This window comes from Colletotrichum tamarilloi (assembly GCF_030869305.1).
Source record: "Colletotrichum tamarilloi strain Tom-12 chromosome Unknown Scaffold_273.1, whole genome shotgun sequence".
Classification (NCBI taxonomy): domain Eukaryota; kingdom Fungi; phylum Ascomycota; class Sordariomycetes; order Glomerellales; family Glomerellaceae; genus Colletotrichum; species Colletotrichum tamarilloi.
In genome coordinates this window covers 3189-18433 of record NW_026849656.1, presented here as the reverse complement: position 1 = coordinate 18433, position 15245 = coordinate 3189, and the positions used below count along the sequence as shown (strand labels likewise).

The window sequence follows — 15245 nt, the reverse complement described above, 5'->3', positions numbered from 1 at the left end:
CATGCAGTCCAGCAAGGTGTGATTTGAGATACGGCTAGGAGCCTGCCAGAATAAGTAAGACCACGAATGCAACTCATGCAAGGTGCGGTTATCACCTGCAGCAGTCCAGTAACAAATTTTCAGTCAAACTTCTCAAGCCACATAGCTTCGAACGTTAACCCTATCTTCTACTTTCTCTACAACTCTCAAGAGGCTTTTCTGACGACGGCGAGATTGTACTGCTGAGCTCGCCAGTAACAGAATCTCTCAAGATGTTTGGTGTTTCCACGTGCCGTATGTTATGGCTGTTTATTGCTCCATGACTCTCGGACTGGATTTTGCAAGCTAACAGATCGAAACTGCCATGTAAAGGTAAGCCAATGAAATAGACCCCATTTGCGAAACGATAGGAAGACTCACTAAAGAATGACAGGAAAGATGCATTCCAAGGTGTACACAAATCGGTCGATCTGTCTGGGAGTCGTGGTAGGCGTGTTCAGTAGCGACGGGTGGAAAGTGTAGGTGATGGACCTCGACACCCCGATCAATGCCAGAGAAGACACTCGTATCTCCGTGCTGCGCATCAAGTGACCCCACAAGCTAATGTTCAGCGCAGCCCTCAACGACCTCTTCTTCGTCGACGCGAATTTCCGGAGTAAGTAGAAGGCGCTCAGACATTCCAGAAGCGCCAGGAGCACAAAATATCCGACGTGAGCAAAGTCGACAACCTTCGAGGCAGTGTTGTTGGTTTCGTCGTAAATGCCCACGACTCGAGCTATCAAGATCGTGCCGCGAAGGCCGGTGATGCCGGCAAACAGAATCCAGAAGGCCGTCAGGTAAATTGTCCGACTGCGGCCCGTCAACATGTGAGTCAACATGGCGTACGAGTAGAATGATATGCCGGCTTCTTGGACCTGGACTGGGTGTTAATCATGGAACTCGCGGTCAGGGGTCAGGCGGATGTTGTACCAGCCAGAAAGTATCGGCGAACGCGGACGCGAGCGCCCTGTCCAATGGTGAACTATCCGTGTAGAATATTCGGAAACATAGCCCATTCGCGATGGCACAGGCCATGCTCGTGATGATCGGGACCAGCGCGATGCTTGAGAATTTCGTGATGCTGATGACGATGAAGCCCAGGAAAACGTTCGAGATGCCGATGGTGCTCAGAATAGCCCAGCATTGCTCAAAGTAAAGCTCAGCCGCCATCTTGTTTCATCGCACTTGCTGAGTGCTGCTGTAGACGATAGAAAAGCCAGGTGCAAACGCTCTGGATTCGTTGGTTACCCGTTCCTAGTGTAGGTATGAAGCGTGAAAAGGAGATCAGATCGGGCTGAAGAGTGTGGGCCCAGACCCTGATGCTGGGTTAACTATATTTGCCGGTGGGAGGAGGCACGAGTGACATACAAGTAGGCATTGGTTCGGCTCGTACTTTGCATTCAAGACCGCACAATTGGATCATATCAATGTTGGCTCGAAGGATCGCGGGACATTTCGCTAGACTGGCAGGGCAAAGACAGGGTTTCTTCCGTAGTAGTGGACTTTAGTTCCCAGCCCATCATACCAGCTTCTGGCAGTGTTGCCCAATCGCTGGCTCGCCCTCCCGTATTGTCTTGCGTGAAGTCGCACAAATCCATTCCGGGGCTCTGGGGGCCGACGTAGGCACGGTAGGCTAGGACCCGGAGTGTGGCAGGCCAAGTCTTCAAGCGTCTGAATGGGAAAGACGCCACAGAGCGATCGCAGCATTATTCCCCGATCGCCAGTATCGAGTGGCTTGCTCCCTTACAGATGCGGCACTGCTAGTTTGCCCAGCCCTACTAGTAGTAGATCCTACAAAGCGAACAGAGAAAGCCACCCGCTGACGCCGGTACCGTAATCAAAGAATGGTTGTTAAGTCGGTTCGCCTTGGGAGATTTAAATTCAGCAGATCTACAGACTAATACAACAAAACAGTACACAGTCGAGGATTTATTCAAGTCTTCAAAAGCAGACTTGGCAATGTAAGGAGGAGGAGTCATGGGAGTCAAGGGTCTCGCTCTTCAGCGGAGCCCGAGCGCCCCGCCCTTTTCACACCCCGGTCACTTGTCGGGGGGAGCTTGTGCCACCCACTCAGCCCCAGAATTTAATATCAAAGCCGTTACATCTACCAGGCGACCAGAGCCTCGGAATTGATGATTCCCTCCCATCCTGTCGGTGATTGCGCTAAGCGATGGTCTAGACCTGCTCATATAGCCTTCGTTCTCTGGTCTATTTTATCTAGAACACAAGCTACAAGCGGGCGTCAATGAATCGAGCATCAGTCACTTCACTTCAGGCCAGCCGCCAGGACAAGGAGGTCTTCGGGTCTGCCGTGCCGGGGCTCACGTCATGAGAATTCGTTTTCAGAAATGTGATTCATTCTGAGAATCGCGGTTTTCTTGGAAGATCTTCAATCCTACCTATTCTCAAGACTAGAGAGCTTACAAGCCACTGGTGACAGCACCCAGCTTACAGGTGCTCTGACGCGGCCGGTAGCTACTTTCCCAGTCTCTGAGCGTAGACTGGAGTTTTCCGACAAGGATGATTTGGAGAGTGAAATGTCAGATTTTAAGGGAATCACAACAATACCGTATTGTCGGCAGCTACATGAATACCATCGAGCACGTAGGGCAAGGTCTCATAGGGGACAAGCAGAGACACTTGCACCAAAGCGCGGGAAGTCAATCAGCCATCAGACTCGAATGAAGGGAGGCTTCATTGAGTTGGGGTACATCAAATTAATTTGAAGGCGGTTGAGGTCTTCGTGTGTTTACTACAATAATGGGCAGCCGAAGAAGCAATGAGCTTGCAGATTAGATCTAGGGTATCCCATTGAGCGCGGATTAATAGCGTCAGGACAAAGTTTTTTTATTCACTTCTATGACAAAGACCAAAGAAATAAGACGCTCGTTCAAAGATATTCAAGCTCTACTGTCGAAATTTTTAAAAGGGTAACATAAGGGAAAGTCAGAGACGATAGAGAGATCTTCCAGGATGCTGTCAGGGATATCAGTCATCTCGTGCTATCTCGTCATTTTGACCTTGATTCAGATTCAGAATTGTTAGCTTGAAGTAGTCTACGACGCCTGGGGAATCAGGGGCTGAATTGGATATTAAACAGACTCCTACCACCATCATGTTACCGTTAGACTAGAAGAATATCTTGGCTGCTTCTTGTCCTAGGTATATTCAGACTACGATCAGGGGTTCCATTTCTCGTTTTGCAACTACTACGGACTCACTTTATGATCCTCAAAGGCCTATCGTTCTACGCAACGTTTAAATTGGTAAGTTGAGAATGTGATGTATCTCGCCGTTCAAACCCATAAACGGCTAAAACTTGCAGCCCGAGCAGGTTGCAAAGTCTGCCGATACCCACATCTCAGAGGTTAGATGATCGATGAGTCAAATATTTTGGTAACACAAACGTTGTTTAGTGTAGCCGGAATGAAGGATGATATCTTCACGTCGCGAAATGGCATATCGTGGTCCACCCCCACTCTTGCCATCAGAATCCCACTTACGACCGAGATAAGCTCCTCCACTTACACTTCAGAAACGATATATAAGTGGCATGATTTTCATTACAAAGGCTCAATACAAAAGAAACCAGTAAAACATATTGAATATTGAGGACATTCTGTTAATCACTCACAATTTACTCGGAATTAGTAGGTGATCAAATAAGCTGTCTTTACTACTTCAAGCCTATTCTAACACCCCACGAAGTGTCTTTCCCTGAAGCCGAAGCCATCACTTCAGTTCTCCACGCGTACGGGGCAGCTCTCAAGAGCCGCAACGTCGAGGATGTCGTCAATCTCTACACGTCCAACGGCGTCATCATGCCGCCTCACTTCACAGCTGCCGTAGGCACGGCGTCACTTCGCGAATCCTACACGCGCATCTTCTCATCGGTTCAGCTCGTCATCACGTTTTCAATAGAAGAGATTGTCGTCATGTCTCCGGACTGGGCGTTCGCGAGGACAACGGCCGAGGGAACTAAGACGATGTTGGCGACGCAGGCTTCGGAGGAGCACGCGAACCAGGAGCTTTTCATCATGAAGAAGGAAGATGGGGAGTGGAAGATTGCGAGATATGCCTTTTCGACGATGAAGCCTCTTGTTCAAGATGGTGTTAGGAGAAGTTGAGTGAGACTATGCGCTTTGGCAACAGACAAGCGCAAAGTTTTATAGCCTGATATTCGGAAACAAATGTAGCTGCGAAGAGCAAAACGGCTCTATGCCTGAAACACTGTAGACATTTTCTTGGGTCTTCCAATCTACCACAGCAAAGATTAGAACTGCATGAGTGGAACACACCTGTGGTGGTATCTTGCACTGGGAGCCTCAATCTTGTTATTCAGACGAAAATTTGCGTAGACTTACCTATACCAGCTGTAATTCGTCAGGAGGACTTTGTGAACTTGTCTCTCCAAACCTTAATTGAGGAAGAGCAAAGAGCTCGTAAAGACCAACCGTGCGCACGGGTTTGGAATCGATCTCACATATCGACAGACGCCAGATCCACTTGAATTGATGAATTGTCTGATGTGATCGCTCATGTGGTATATCTTGACAGTCTTGGCTTTGAAGATTCGCTTGGCTTGAGGTGCTGGTCGTTAGAAGAACTTCCATTCACTTTTTCCGTCACCCAAACAGGTTGACGATAGTAGGTTCATACTATAGGTTCGACATACCTCATTCGACGTCGTAGATTCTGCATTGAAAGGTAGTCATTCTATCAGGTTGCCCTGGTGGTACATGAGAGTAAAAAAGAGCCATTGAAATGGCCTCCGAGGATGTCGACTCTGGCTCTGAGTATGTCGGCTCGGAGCACACCGACTTACAAGATGACGCGGCTGATTTCCATTTTGCTGTACAGTGGAGAGCGGACTCCATGGACGCGGTTTTTAACCTTCAAGTTTTTCTTGTAGAGTGTTTTGTTGATCCAAAAAGGAAGGGAGTCTCCAAAGGAATAGATGGGCGGTGCGAAGATCCAGAAGAGTTCACAGTTTCGTACCAACTATCCATACTTATTCCGTTACCTGGATAAGTGGGAAAGCGCTCAAGATGGTCAGCTGGGGCGTCACGTGAAAGTATGGTGTAACAGGCGCAATTTGAGAGCTCAAGAGCCATCGAGGTGGTAAAAGTGTGAAAAACGGCCTTCTAAACTTCCGAATTTAATCTCTGGTAGAGTAAGAAGCATGGAATACGTACTGGACTTGGAACGCCTCGTGTGGTACGAGAGCACAGTATACTAATTTGTCCATCAAGGAGTCATCGATTTTCTTAGCGGTCAACCACATTGTATGCGATGCACAATACGGCTCGATCATCACTGTAAATATGGGCGTGGAAAAGGAAGTTGGTGATCGTCAAACGTAAATACATGTTCCTATCTGCAGGTACTAGACTACACTAGGCTATCTCAAAGCACGAAGGCTAGAGACGGTCTCATTTCCTCGTAATCGACATTGCTTTTTCAGTGATTTCATTCTAGTCATCTAAAGGCGGCTCGGCACGCTACCGGACTGCTTCTTGAGATCAAAGCGGTCCAGGTTCATGACCTTGTCCCAAACAGTCACGAAGTCCTTGACGAACTTCTGTCCGGCATCAGCCTGGGCGTAAATCTCCGCAACAGCGCGGAGCTCAGCGTGGGAGCCAAAGACAAGGTCGACACGGCTGGCGGTGTACTTCTTGGAGCCTGACTTGCGGTCGAAGCCCTCGTAGACATCCTGGTTGTTGGTGGCCTTCCACTCGTTGCCCATGTCGAGTAAGTTGACGAAGAAGTCGTTGGTCAAGGCACCAGGGCGATTGGTGAAGACACCAGTTGATGAGCCATCAAAGTTCGTGTTCAACACACGCAGGCCACCAACGAGAACGGTGAGCTCAGGTGCGGTAAGCGTAAGGAGGTGTGCCTTGTCAACAAGGTAGTGCTCGGTCTTCGCACGGTTGCCTGACTTGCCGTAGTTGCGGAAGCCATCAGCATAGGGCTGAAGGTAGTCGACAGACTCAACATCGGTCTGCTCCTGGGTGGCATCGCCACGACCAGGTGTGAAGGGCACGTTGATATCGACGCCCGCATTCTTGGCTGCCTTCTCGACACCAGCAGCACCGGCGAGGACGATAAGGTCAGCTAGCGAGATCTTCTTGCCCGAACCGTTGAACTTCTGCTGCACACCCTCAAGGGCCTTGAGGACTTCGGCGAGCTGCTTGGGGTTGTTGACCTCCCAGTCCTTCTGAGGTGCCAGGCGAATACGGGCACCGTTGGCACCACCGCGCTTGTCACTTCCACGGAAGGTAGAGGCTGAAGCCCAGGCAGTGGAGATGAGCTTAGATGCATCGATGCCAGTGGCGAGGACCTCCTTCTTGAGAGCTACAACGTCCTGCTCGCCGACGAGGGGCGAGCTAGGAGCGGGAATAGGGTCCTGCCAGATGAAGTCCTCAGAGGGAACCTCAGGTCCGACATAGCGGGAGCGCGGGCCCATGTCACGGTGAGTGAGCTTGAACCAAGCCTTGGCGAATGCATCGGCGAATTGATCCGGGTTCTCGAGGAAACGTCTCGAAATCTTCTCGTACTCGGGGTCAAAGCGGAGCGACAAGTCGGTCGTCAACATAGTGGGAAGCTGCTTCTTGCTGGAATCGAAGGCATGGGGAATAATGGGCTCGGCGTTCTTGGCCACCCACTGATTGGCACCAGCGGGACTCTTGGTAAGCTCCCAGTCGAACTTAAACAGGTACTCGAAGTACTTGTTGCTCCACTTGGTGGGAGTTGCAGTCCAGGTGACCTCCAGACCACTGGTGATGGTGTCGGCACCCTTGCCAGTACCGTGCTTGTTGGCCCAGCCAAAACCCTGGGCCTCGAGACCAGAGGCCTCGGGCTCGGCACCAACGTTGCTGTCGGGAGCAGCGCCGTGAGTCTTGCCAAAAGTATGACCACCAGCGATGAGAGCAACCGTCTCCTCGTCGTTCATAGCCATGCGTCCAAAGGTGACGCGAATGTCTCTGGCAGCAGCAACCGGGTCGGGGTTACCATCGGGACCCTCAGGGTTCACGTAAATGAGACCCATGTGGGCAGCACCAAGTGGTGACTCCAAATCGCGGGTGTGAATGTCTGACTTGCTCTTGGTGTCCTGGGAGCCATCGAGGACGCCCTGCTCGGACTTGCCTTCGTGACCGTGGGAGTAACGGACGTCGTTGCCGAGCCATGTGGTTTCGCCACCCCAGTAAACGGACTCATCAGCCTCCCAGGTGTCGGGACGTCCGCCAGAGAATCCAGCGGTCTGGAAGCCCATTGACTCGAGAGCAACGTTTCCGGCCAATATCATGAGATCAGCCCAAGAGATCTTGTTACCGTACTTTTGCTTGATGGGCCACAACAGGCGGCGGGCCTTGTCAAGACTGACATTGTCGGGCCAACTGTTGAGAGGGGCGAAACGTTGCTGACCCTGTGAGGAGCGATCATTAGCATCTCGTCTGCTAAGAGAGATCCGTTGGGTTTGCCGGAGCAACTTACCTCACCACCACCGCCGCGACCGTCGTGGACACGGTAGGTGCCGGCGCTGTGCCATGCCATACGGATGAAGAGACCTCCGTAGTGGCCAAAGTCGGCGGGCCACCAATCCTGAGAATCGGTCATCAGAGCCGTCAGGTCCTTCTTGACGCCATCGTAGTCAAGGGTCTTGAAGGCAGAGACGTAGTCAAAGTCACCACCTAACGGGTTGGTGACAGGAGTGTGCTGACGAAGGATGTTGAGCTTGAGGGAATCGGGCCACCAGTCGCGGTTCTTGGTGCCGCCACCTCCCGTGTTCATGGTCCGAATGAAGGGACACTTTTCCTCGGCCATGGTGTCTGATTATGCGTATTGTTTCTTTGGTATGTGTTTCGATGTGTTGCCTGGTAGAAGGTGGATTGATGTTTCTTTTGAACCGTCAATCGTCGGATTGTGTAGAAGGAGAGAGGGCCAAAAAGAAAAGAGTTCGCTTCTGGGAATCCTCGGCAAGTGGAAGGAGGCGACCCCGCGTTTTATGCCATGGCCCCCCCTCCCCCTCACTCATTGCATGACCAATGGGCCGAATCTTGTTGGCGGTTGAGGGGTTGGGTGGTCAAGGGCCGAGTACATAGTAAGAACCACTGTGCACTTTCATCTCTTTCCTATTAATGCTGCACTAACGTATGACAGCAGGAACTATGCCGTAGTCATGTTGGTGTGGGTGGGGGTTCTTGAGATTTGGGCGGAAGGCGTTCAGGGTAGCTCGGGGCGGAATGACAAATGATGGGAGGCGACGGCCATGTTTTCTCAAGGGTCTTTTGGTCTTTGGTTGTTCGAGAACGCCCGACGAACGGCTAGTCGTTGTCTCGTTGTCTCATTGCCCCCGCCAGTTTGGTCACGTAGAAATCTAGGCTTTGCAGCGCGATACCGGCTCGGAGATTCGAGATGTGCTCGAGGAGGCGCAGGCCACTTGGATGCTGTGAGGGGCCGAGGGAAGTTATCGCGGTGTTAGGGAACGGGTAGAGCAGGCTCATGTAGCTATGACGCGGACATTCAAATGTTTGTCGGCGGCCCCTAGCAAAGGTCGGAGAGATTGCCACATTGGTGCGTTAGCCTCACAGTCTGTAAAAGATGCAACAATACCGTGAGCTTGCGTGACCAGCATGGAACAGTAGCTTGGGCCGATTCGATATGCCGTGCGGGGAGGATCCATCGACCCATTCGACAGCTGCCGCTTGCTCTCCGAGCCGGGGAAGAGGCAGTAGGTGTTCAGTACTGCCAAAGAGCATGTAAGAGAACAGAGATGGGATGTGGCAGAGTTTGGACTGTCTGTAGCTGCAGGTCAAGGTGTACGCAGTATGGAGCGCGGGAATGTGAGGTGAGGACCCTTGCGTCCAATTGAAACAGAGGTGATAAGCAGCGGATAGCCATGCCGCCATGTGAAATGTGTGGTACGGGGTACTCCTCCATACAGTACCTTACCACAACTACATGGAACATTAAGGTAAGGTGCGTTAGACAGTGACATCGGAACCCAGCGGAATTGAATGTTCACTGTTGTGTTCCGTTCGCTCCGACCCGGCTGTGCTCCATCGCTTTACCCCGTTTTGCTCCATTTATCCCCCATTTATGCGACCAAGCGGGGCTGTGTGGTTCAGGAAGAAACTCCCATTGCGTCTGTTGTCTGTTCTTTCCCGTAGACTGCAGTTGTCCTTTACGGCTTCCGTGAGGAAAATTGAATTGGACGTCTCCTGGTTGGCTGAGGCAACCCCGCAAATCGCCTTTTCCTCAGCTGTTTTTGCTGCTCTTCCGAAGCTCCTTCCTTCCCGTTCCCCTCCACTGATGCTACGCGGTACGTGCATGTACGCGCCTACCCTATTAAATCACCTCACTTTACCTTACCTTACATAAGGTACCTCATACAGAATACGGACCTCGGTACGTAACTACTACAGCTATATTTACCCAACTGCAGGCAAAACGGCCAGGGGAGGAGCTTCTTATAAAGTCCACGACGTCACACCCACCCCACTTTGCGACCGCTGCCTCCCACCGCGAAAAGTCGCGGAAAAGTCGAGACCATTGGCTGGGCACTCGCACGCACTGTGAATATCAACGCTAAGTGGAAGAGGAAGTAGACCAAGCCGCCGGACAGCACCTCAAAGGAAACCGCGTCGGGTTGTTGGGGTGACGATCATGGCTAAAATCGCCGGTTTTCGGACCTTCTTGATAATCACTTTGATGGTGTGTAGTGCACACAGAGCACAAGGCCAAGGCTTTGTGTCCAGGGTAACGATATCCCAGTAACACACCCACAACCCTCCATTGGTCGCCGTTCCCCGATATCAATATGAAGATATCTTTTCTTACGACGCCTTCCATGGTCCAGGGTCAGGTCTATGTTCGCCGATCAGAAGAAAACGTCCATTCTAGCATTCGCTACGTAGGACATTGGACTCGGGTGACATGCGACCTCAAACTCTCATTGCCATTGAGACCATCGTCAGCCAATACTGCCCCCGAGCTACAACCTTTCCCCCACACTCTTGGCAATTCCGGGATTCGAGCGAAACATCACCGACCCAGTTTCTCGTCGCCCATCCACTCTCTTCCCAAGTTCCCACCCCCGGCCCGTCTGCCAGACCCGTTTCTGTTTCCAGTGTCTTCATTCCCACCGCCGGTGGGCGGGCCCCATCTCACACGTGTCGGCCCCGGTTTTCGTCAATGATTGATCTCATCGACTTGATTTGAAATAAAGAGCGATTCTCGAATTCTCCAGCTCCACAGCATGTGACTAACTTCCCAGGCTGATAGTGAGAGTCGCCAAGGTTCTCAATTGGAATTCACGATGGGTTTCCAGATTGACGACGAAATTTGGTGCAATGGACCCCTGCGAATGTGAGCGATGTCGGCGCCGTTGTATTAATAATTCTTCAGCATGCATGTGAGTCAAAGAGGCAATTTCTTCATCGTCGAGGGCTTGCATGTGTCGACGCCGACTGCAGAGCTGGAGCCTTGACGCAAACCAGATCATTCGGAGCCGATGGCTCGCAGCTCGGGTGAAGCTAATATCGGAAAGTAAGATTTGGAGCCGAAACCTACCTGGACTTCAGTCAAACCTAGCTTGTTGTTGCTTGTATCGTCTCGAATCTCGATGCTGATGGAGAGGGAGTCGCAGTAAGCTCTGGCCTTCTGGCGCAGACACAGAATGACTGGGGACATGAGCGTTCCGTTCCACCTTGGGCAACTCAACCCGATCAACTAATTAACTGGACAACTCAAACAAACAACTATCAAATCGTTTCTCTCAACTAGTTCAACTTGAGACTTAAAGTTGAGTTGATTACGAGTGCAGCGCCTGCGGGCATTGGATTCAATACCACGGTCCTCATAGGAGCTTGGTGCTTACGCAAAGAGGGACATAGGCAGGTACGTAACGACGTAGAAATAAAACGCAGCTCAAAAGTTCCAGATTCCCATTGCTACTCTTATTATCATATTAAAATTTTGCCTTTCTTATTATCGTTATTATTATCCCTCTTCTTTTATTAGTATCCCTATTATAGGGTAGTTAGTTCGAACCGTAGGTTAACAAAGAGGTTAATTAAACTATATTAACTTTTACGTAAGTATAAAAAAGAGGTTCTAATTATAAATCGGGCTAGTTATAATAATTATAAATAGGGCCCCTAATTAGCCCCTATATAATTAGTTATATACCGTAATTAAATTAGATTTTTAATTTAATATTAACTTTTTTTTTTTTTTAATTTACTTATTATAATTAGAAATATAATTTAACCTCGGGCCCGTTTATTAAATTATTTCTTTTTCCCCCTTTTTTTTATTTTTTTTATATAACCTATCCCTTTATTTATATATTAACTTTTTTATTATTTATAAATTATTTTAACTCCTTATTAAGTACTATTTTTATAAAAGTATTAGTAAAGTTATTATTATTATTAATTTAATGGATTTTAAGGATCTTATACTTTTTATATAATTACTTAAGGGTTATAATATTAATTATAAGCTTTTTTTTTTATTATTTTTAATTTAATAAAGTATTTATATAATAAGTAAAAATTAGTATAAATAATCGTTAAGATTAATAAAAAATTAAATTAATTAATAATCCTCTTTAGTATTATTAAAATCGTATAAATAAGGTTAATATTATTAACTATATTATAGATTTTTAATATTAGTATATTTCTTATTATTTACTTATTTTTAGTTAACGAGTAGTAGATTATATTATTATATATAGAGAATTCGCTCTTATTTATACTCTTATTAACTAGGATAATAATATATTTTAATTATAAAATAAAGTTATTATTATTTATAAATAACTTATTAATAAAAATATAAAGTTTATTAGTAGCAAGGTTAATTAAATAATAAACGAGGCTTTAATTAAGATTTATTTATTATTACTTAAACTATTTATTAAGTACTTTAATATCTTATTTAGCTAGATTTACAGCTTATACTATTTTAATATAATTAAAAGTTATTTCGGGCTAGTATATACTTATAATATATACCCCTCGTACGAGCTTAGTTTTATATTATTTTTTAATATTAAGTACGTTTAAATTAATAAAGGTAATTTTTTTATTTTATCCCTTTTATTAAAAAACGACGGTTTTCTTTTTAATTATAAGAATCTTATTATTAAATATTAATAAGTTATTTATTATAAGGACCTCTTTTAGCTTAGTTATAAAACTTACTTTTTAAAGTTTTTTATCCTCTTTTTTTATAAAATTAATATTAAATAGGCTTAATATATCGTCAGTTTATATCCTAATAATTTTAAATTATTTATTTTTATATTTAAAAATTAGTAAGTACGGGTTATACGTAAATATAATTATTAATAATTAATTAATATAAAAATCGTAGTATATAGCTTATTAGTAAGTACCTAATTTTATAAGCTTATATAATAGTTTAAGTACTTTAATAATTATATTTTTTAAGTACTTATTAGCTATTTCTTTTAATAAGTAAGCTAGGATTTTTTTTATAAGCCCTATAGCTAATTAAATATAGGCCTAAGTAATATTATAGCTCTAAATCTCGTATTCTTTTTTTTATAATAATATTATTAGTACTATTATTAATTATTAATTATAGCGTTATACTATAAGTAATTAAATAAATAACGTTACTTTTTTAACGTCGCTATATCCCTAAATTATATACTTAGATTTTTTATATAATTAAAGTATTCTTTTTTTTTTAATTTTACGTACTATTCGTAATTTAAATATATAAAGATTTTTATATTTTTTAAGGTTATAAAAGATAAATTAATAGACCCCTCGATTATATAAAGTATTTACTTTAATAAGATCTAATCTCTTATATAGCTTTTTAATAATTATAATAATACTTTTTTTATATAGTTTAATTATTAGCTCGAAATTAGCTTTCTCTTTTATTATATAAAAAATATTAAATACTTCGTTACTAATAATAAATTATTATATTAGGGCTTATTATTATAATCTTTTATAACGTCTTGCTAGTAATATTAATACCTTTTTAATAATTTCCTTTTCCTTATTATTTATTAGTATTATTATAACGATTTTATTAAAAATAATTTTTTATACCTTTATTACGGGTTATACTATTTTCCCTAGCTCTTTTTTTTTTTATAAATTAGAGATTATTTTAATAAGATCCGTATAATATAGTTTAATTATAATAATTAATACTTTAAGTAATTAGTTATAATTTCTTATAATTATATAAAACCGCTCGTTAATAAAAATTAATTTATATAGCCTAGCTTATTACTAAGTAATTTTATACTAAACTTATATATTTAAATTTAGGGATATATTTAAATTAGCCTTTATATTAGGCCTATTATATATAATAATTACTTTATTAACTTACTTTTTTATACTTACTTTATATAGTACTTATATTACTTTTTTAATTATTTAAACTCGTTAGTTTATATTTAGTAATAGTAATAAGACTAAAGTCGTTTTTAAATATATTTTAAATATTAATAGCGTTAATATAAGCTTATTAAGCCCTATAGTATCGTTATAGTACTTAAGTACTATTTAAAAGTATTTATTATTAATAAAATCGGGATTCTCCTCTTTAATAATTCTAAATACCCTTTTTAGCTATTAATATACCCTTTTTACTTTTTTAATACTATAATACGCTTTTATAAATATAACTTTTAGTTATATACTATAAACCGTTATATTTTTTTTAAATTTTATTAATTTAAAACTCGTATTAACGTCGGTTTTAATACTATTTAGTAGTCCCTAATATATATTAATCTAGCTTTTTTATAAAACTACTTATACTATTTTTATTTATAAATCCTATAAAAATTACCCTATTTAAAATAATATAACTTCGTTAATTATATATAAGACTAGTTAATTATTTAAATAGAAAATATTAACGACGATTTCCTAATTAAAATTAAGCTTATTACGTAATTTAAATTTAAATTTACGTAGGCTCTATATATTTATTTAGTATTAATAATATATTTTTATTAACTATTTTAATACCCCTATTTCGATATTATTATTATTTAATTATTTTAAGAGGCTATATAGCCTCGTAACTAACGGGTACCCGAATTTTTAATATAATTATCTAAGCTTATTTTTTATTAAGTAATTAATTAACTTTGTATTATTAATAAGCTTTATAAACGTATACCCCTATTATTATTTAACTATTTCGAAATACTTATTACTAAAGATTCTATTTTTTATATTATTAAATATAATACTTAGTTAATTTATATTTTTTAAATATAAGAGAAATAGGGTATTAATAAGTAAAATATAAAAAGTTATCGTTCCGAAATACGTTTTTATTTTTATTATACTTAGGGCGATAATTTCCTTACTTAGGCCGAAGCTAATTTTTATAATATTTATTATTAATATATTAAGCGTTATTAATACGATTTTTTATAATACTTAGAATTACCCCTTTTTTTTTATTAACTATTATAATACCTTAATATTTAAAATAATCCTATAGAAATTATTTAAGCTATACTTTTTACTTATATAAAATACTTATACTAGCTTAGTATTTAAATAATTTAAATAATATAAAAAGGACCCCTCTAGCTACCCCTAGAATTACTTAGTATTATTTTCTTTTTTTAATATTAATAAAAGTAATATCTTCTTTTTAAGTATTAAGAAAATAGAATTTTATATTACTAAATTTATTTTTTTATTTACCTCCGTATTTATTATTTAAGGGACCTTTTTTTATTATTTATAAATAAAAGCTTATTTATTAAGGGCTTTTATTACTTTTTATTTATTTATTTTTATATATTTTTTAGAGGCTAATAGTATAAAAAAGGAGTAGTTAATATTATTAATTTTATTATAATTTAATTTATTAGTATAAGGGGCGAGATTTTTTTTATTTTCTAAATTTCTTATAGGGGGCGGATATTTTAAGCTATTATTATAGCTACTATTACTAAGTTCTATACTCTTAGATTTACTCTTATATATTATAAAGAATTAACTAAACTAACGAGGGCTAGTTTTACTATTTACTACCCTTAACCTTTTATATTATTTATATAATTTAGTACGCTCCTTTTTAAAATAGTTACTTAATTAATATTTATTCTTTTTATAAATAAAATATTACTTCTTTTATTACCCTATTTACGAGTTAAATCTTTACTTATTTAATAAATTTAGGCCTTTTTATTAGTAATT

The 15245-nt window shown here is 41.8% G+C and overlaps 4 protein-coding genes across 4 annotated transcripts; 2 read left to right on the top strand and 2 right to left on the bottom strand.

The window, feature by feature from the left end:
* Positions 1-398: 398 nt before the first annotated feature.
* CTAM01_16869 (uncharacterized protein) lies at positions 399-1188 on the bottom strand (the record flags this gene model as incomplete). The annotated part of the gene is made up of 2 exons (XM_060532861.1): positions 399-893; positions 949-1188. The coding sequence occupies 2 exons, from the start codon at positions 1186-1188 to the stop codon at positions 399-401; spliced, it is 735 nt and encodes a 244-aa protein (XP_060372564.1).
* Positions 1189-1693: 505 nt separating this feature from the next.
* On the top strand, positions 1694-1855 carry CTAM01_16868 (uncharacterized protein; the record flags this gene model as incomplete). The annotated part of the gene is made up of 1 exon (XM_060532860.1): positions 1694-1855. The coding sequence occupies one exon, from the start codon at positions 1694-1696 to the stop codon at positions 1853-1855; it is 162 nt and encodes a 53-aa protein (XP_060372563.1).
* A 1387-nt stretch (positions 1856-3242) lies between these two features.
* CTAM01_16867 (uncharacterized protein) lies at positions 3243-4145 on the top strand (the record flags this gene model as incomplete). The annotated part of the gene is made up of 3 exons (XM_060532859.1): positions 3243-3284; positions 3344-3385; positions 3705-4145. 3 exons carry the CDS (start codon positions 3243-3245, stop codon positions 4143-4145), a joined length of 525 nt encoding a protein of 174 aa, XP_060372562.1.
* A 1355-nt stretch (positions 4146-5500) lies between these two features.
* On the bottom strand, positions 5501-7842 carry CTAM01_16866 (catalase-peroxidase; the record flags this gene model as incomplete). The annotated part of the gene is made up of 2 exons (XM_060532858.1): positions 5501-7444; positions 7513-7842. 2 exons carry the CDS (start codon positions 7840-7842, stop codon positions 5501-5503), a joined length of 2274 nt encoding a protein of 757 aa, XP_060372561.1.
* Between the last annotated feature and the right edge of the window lie 7403 nt (positions 7843-15245).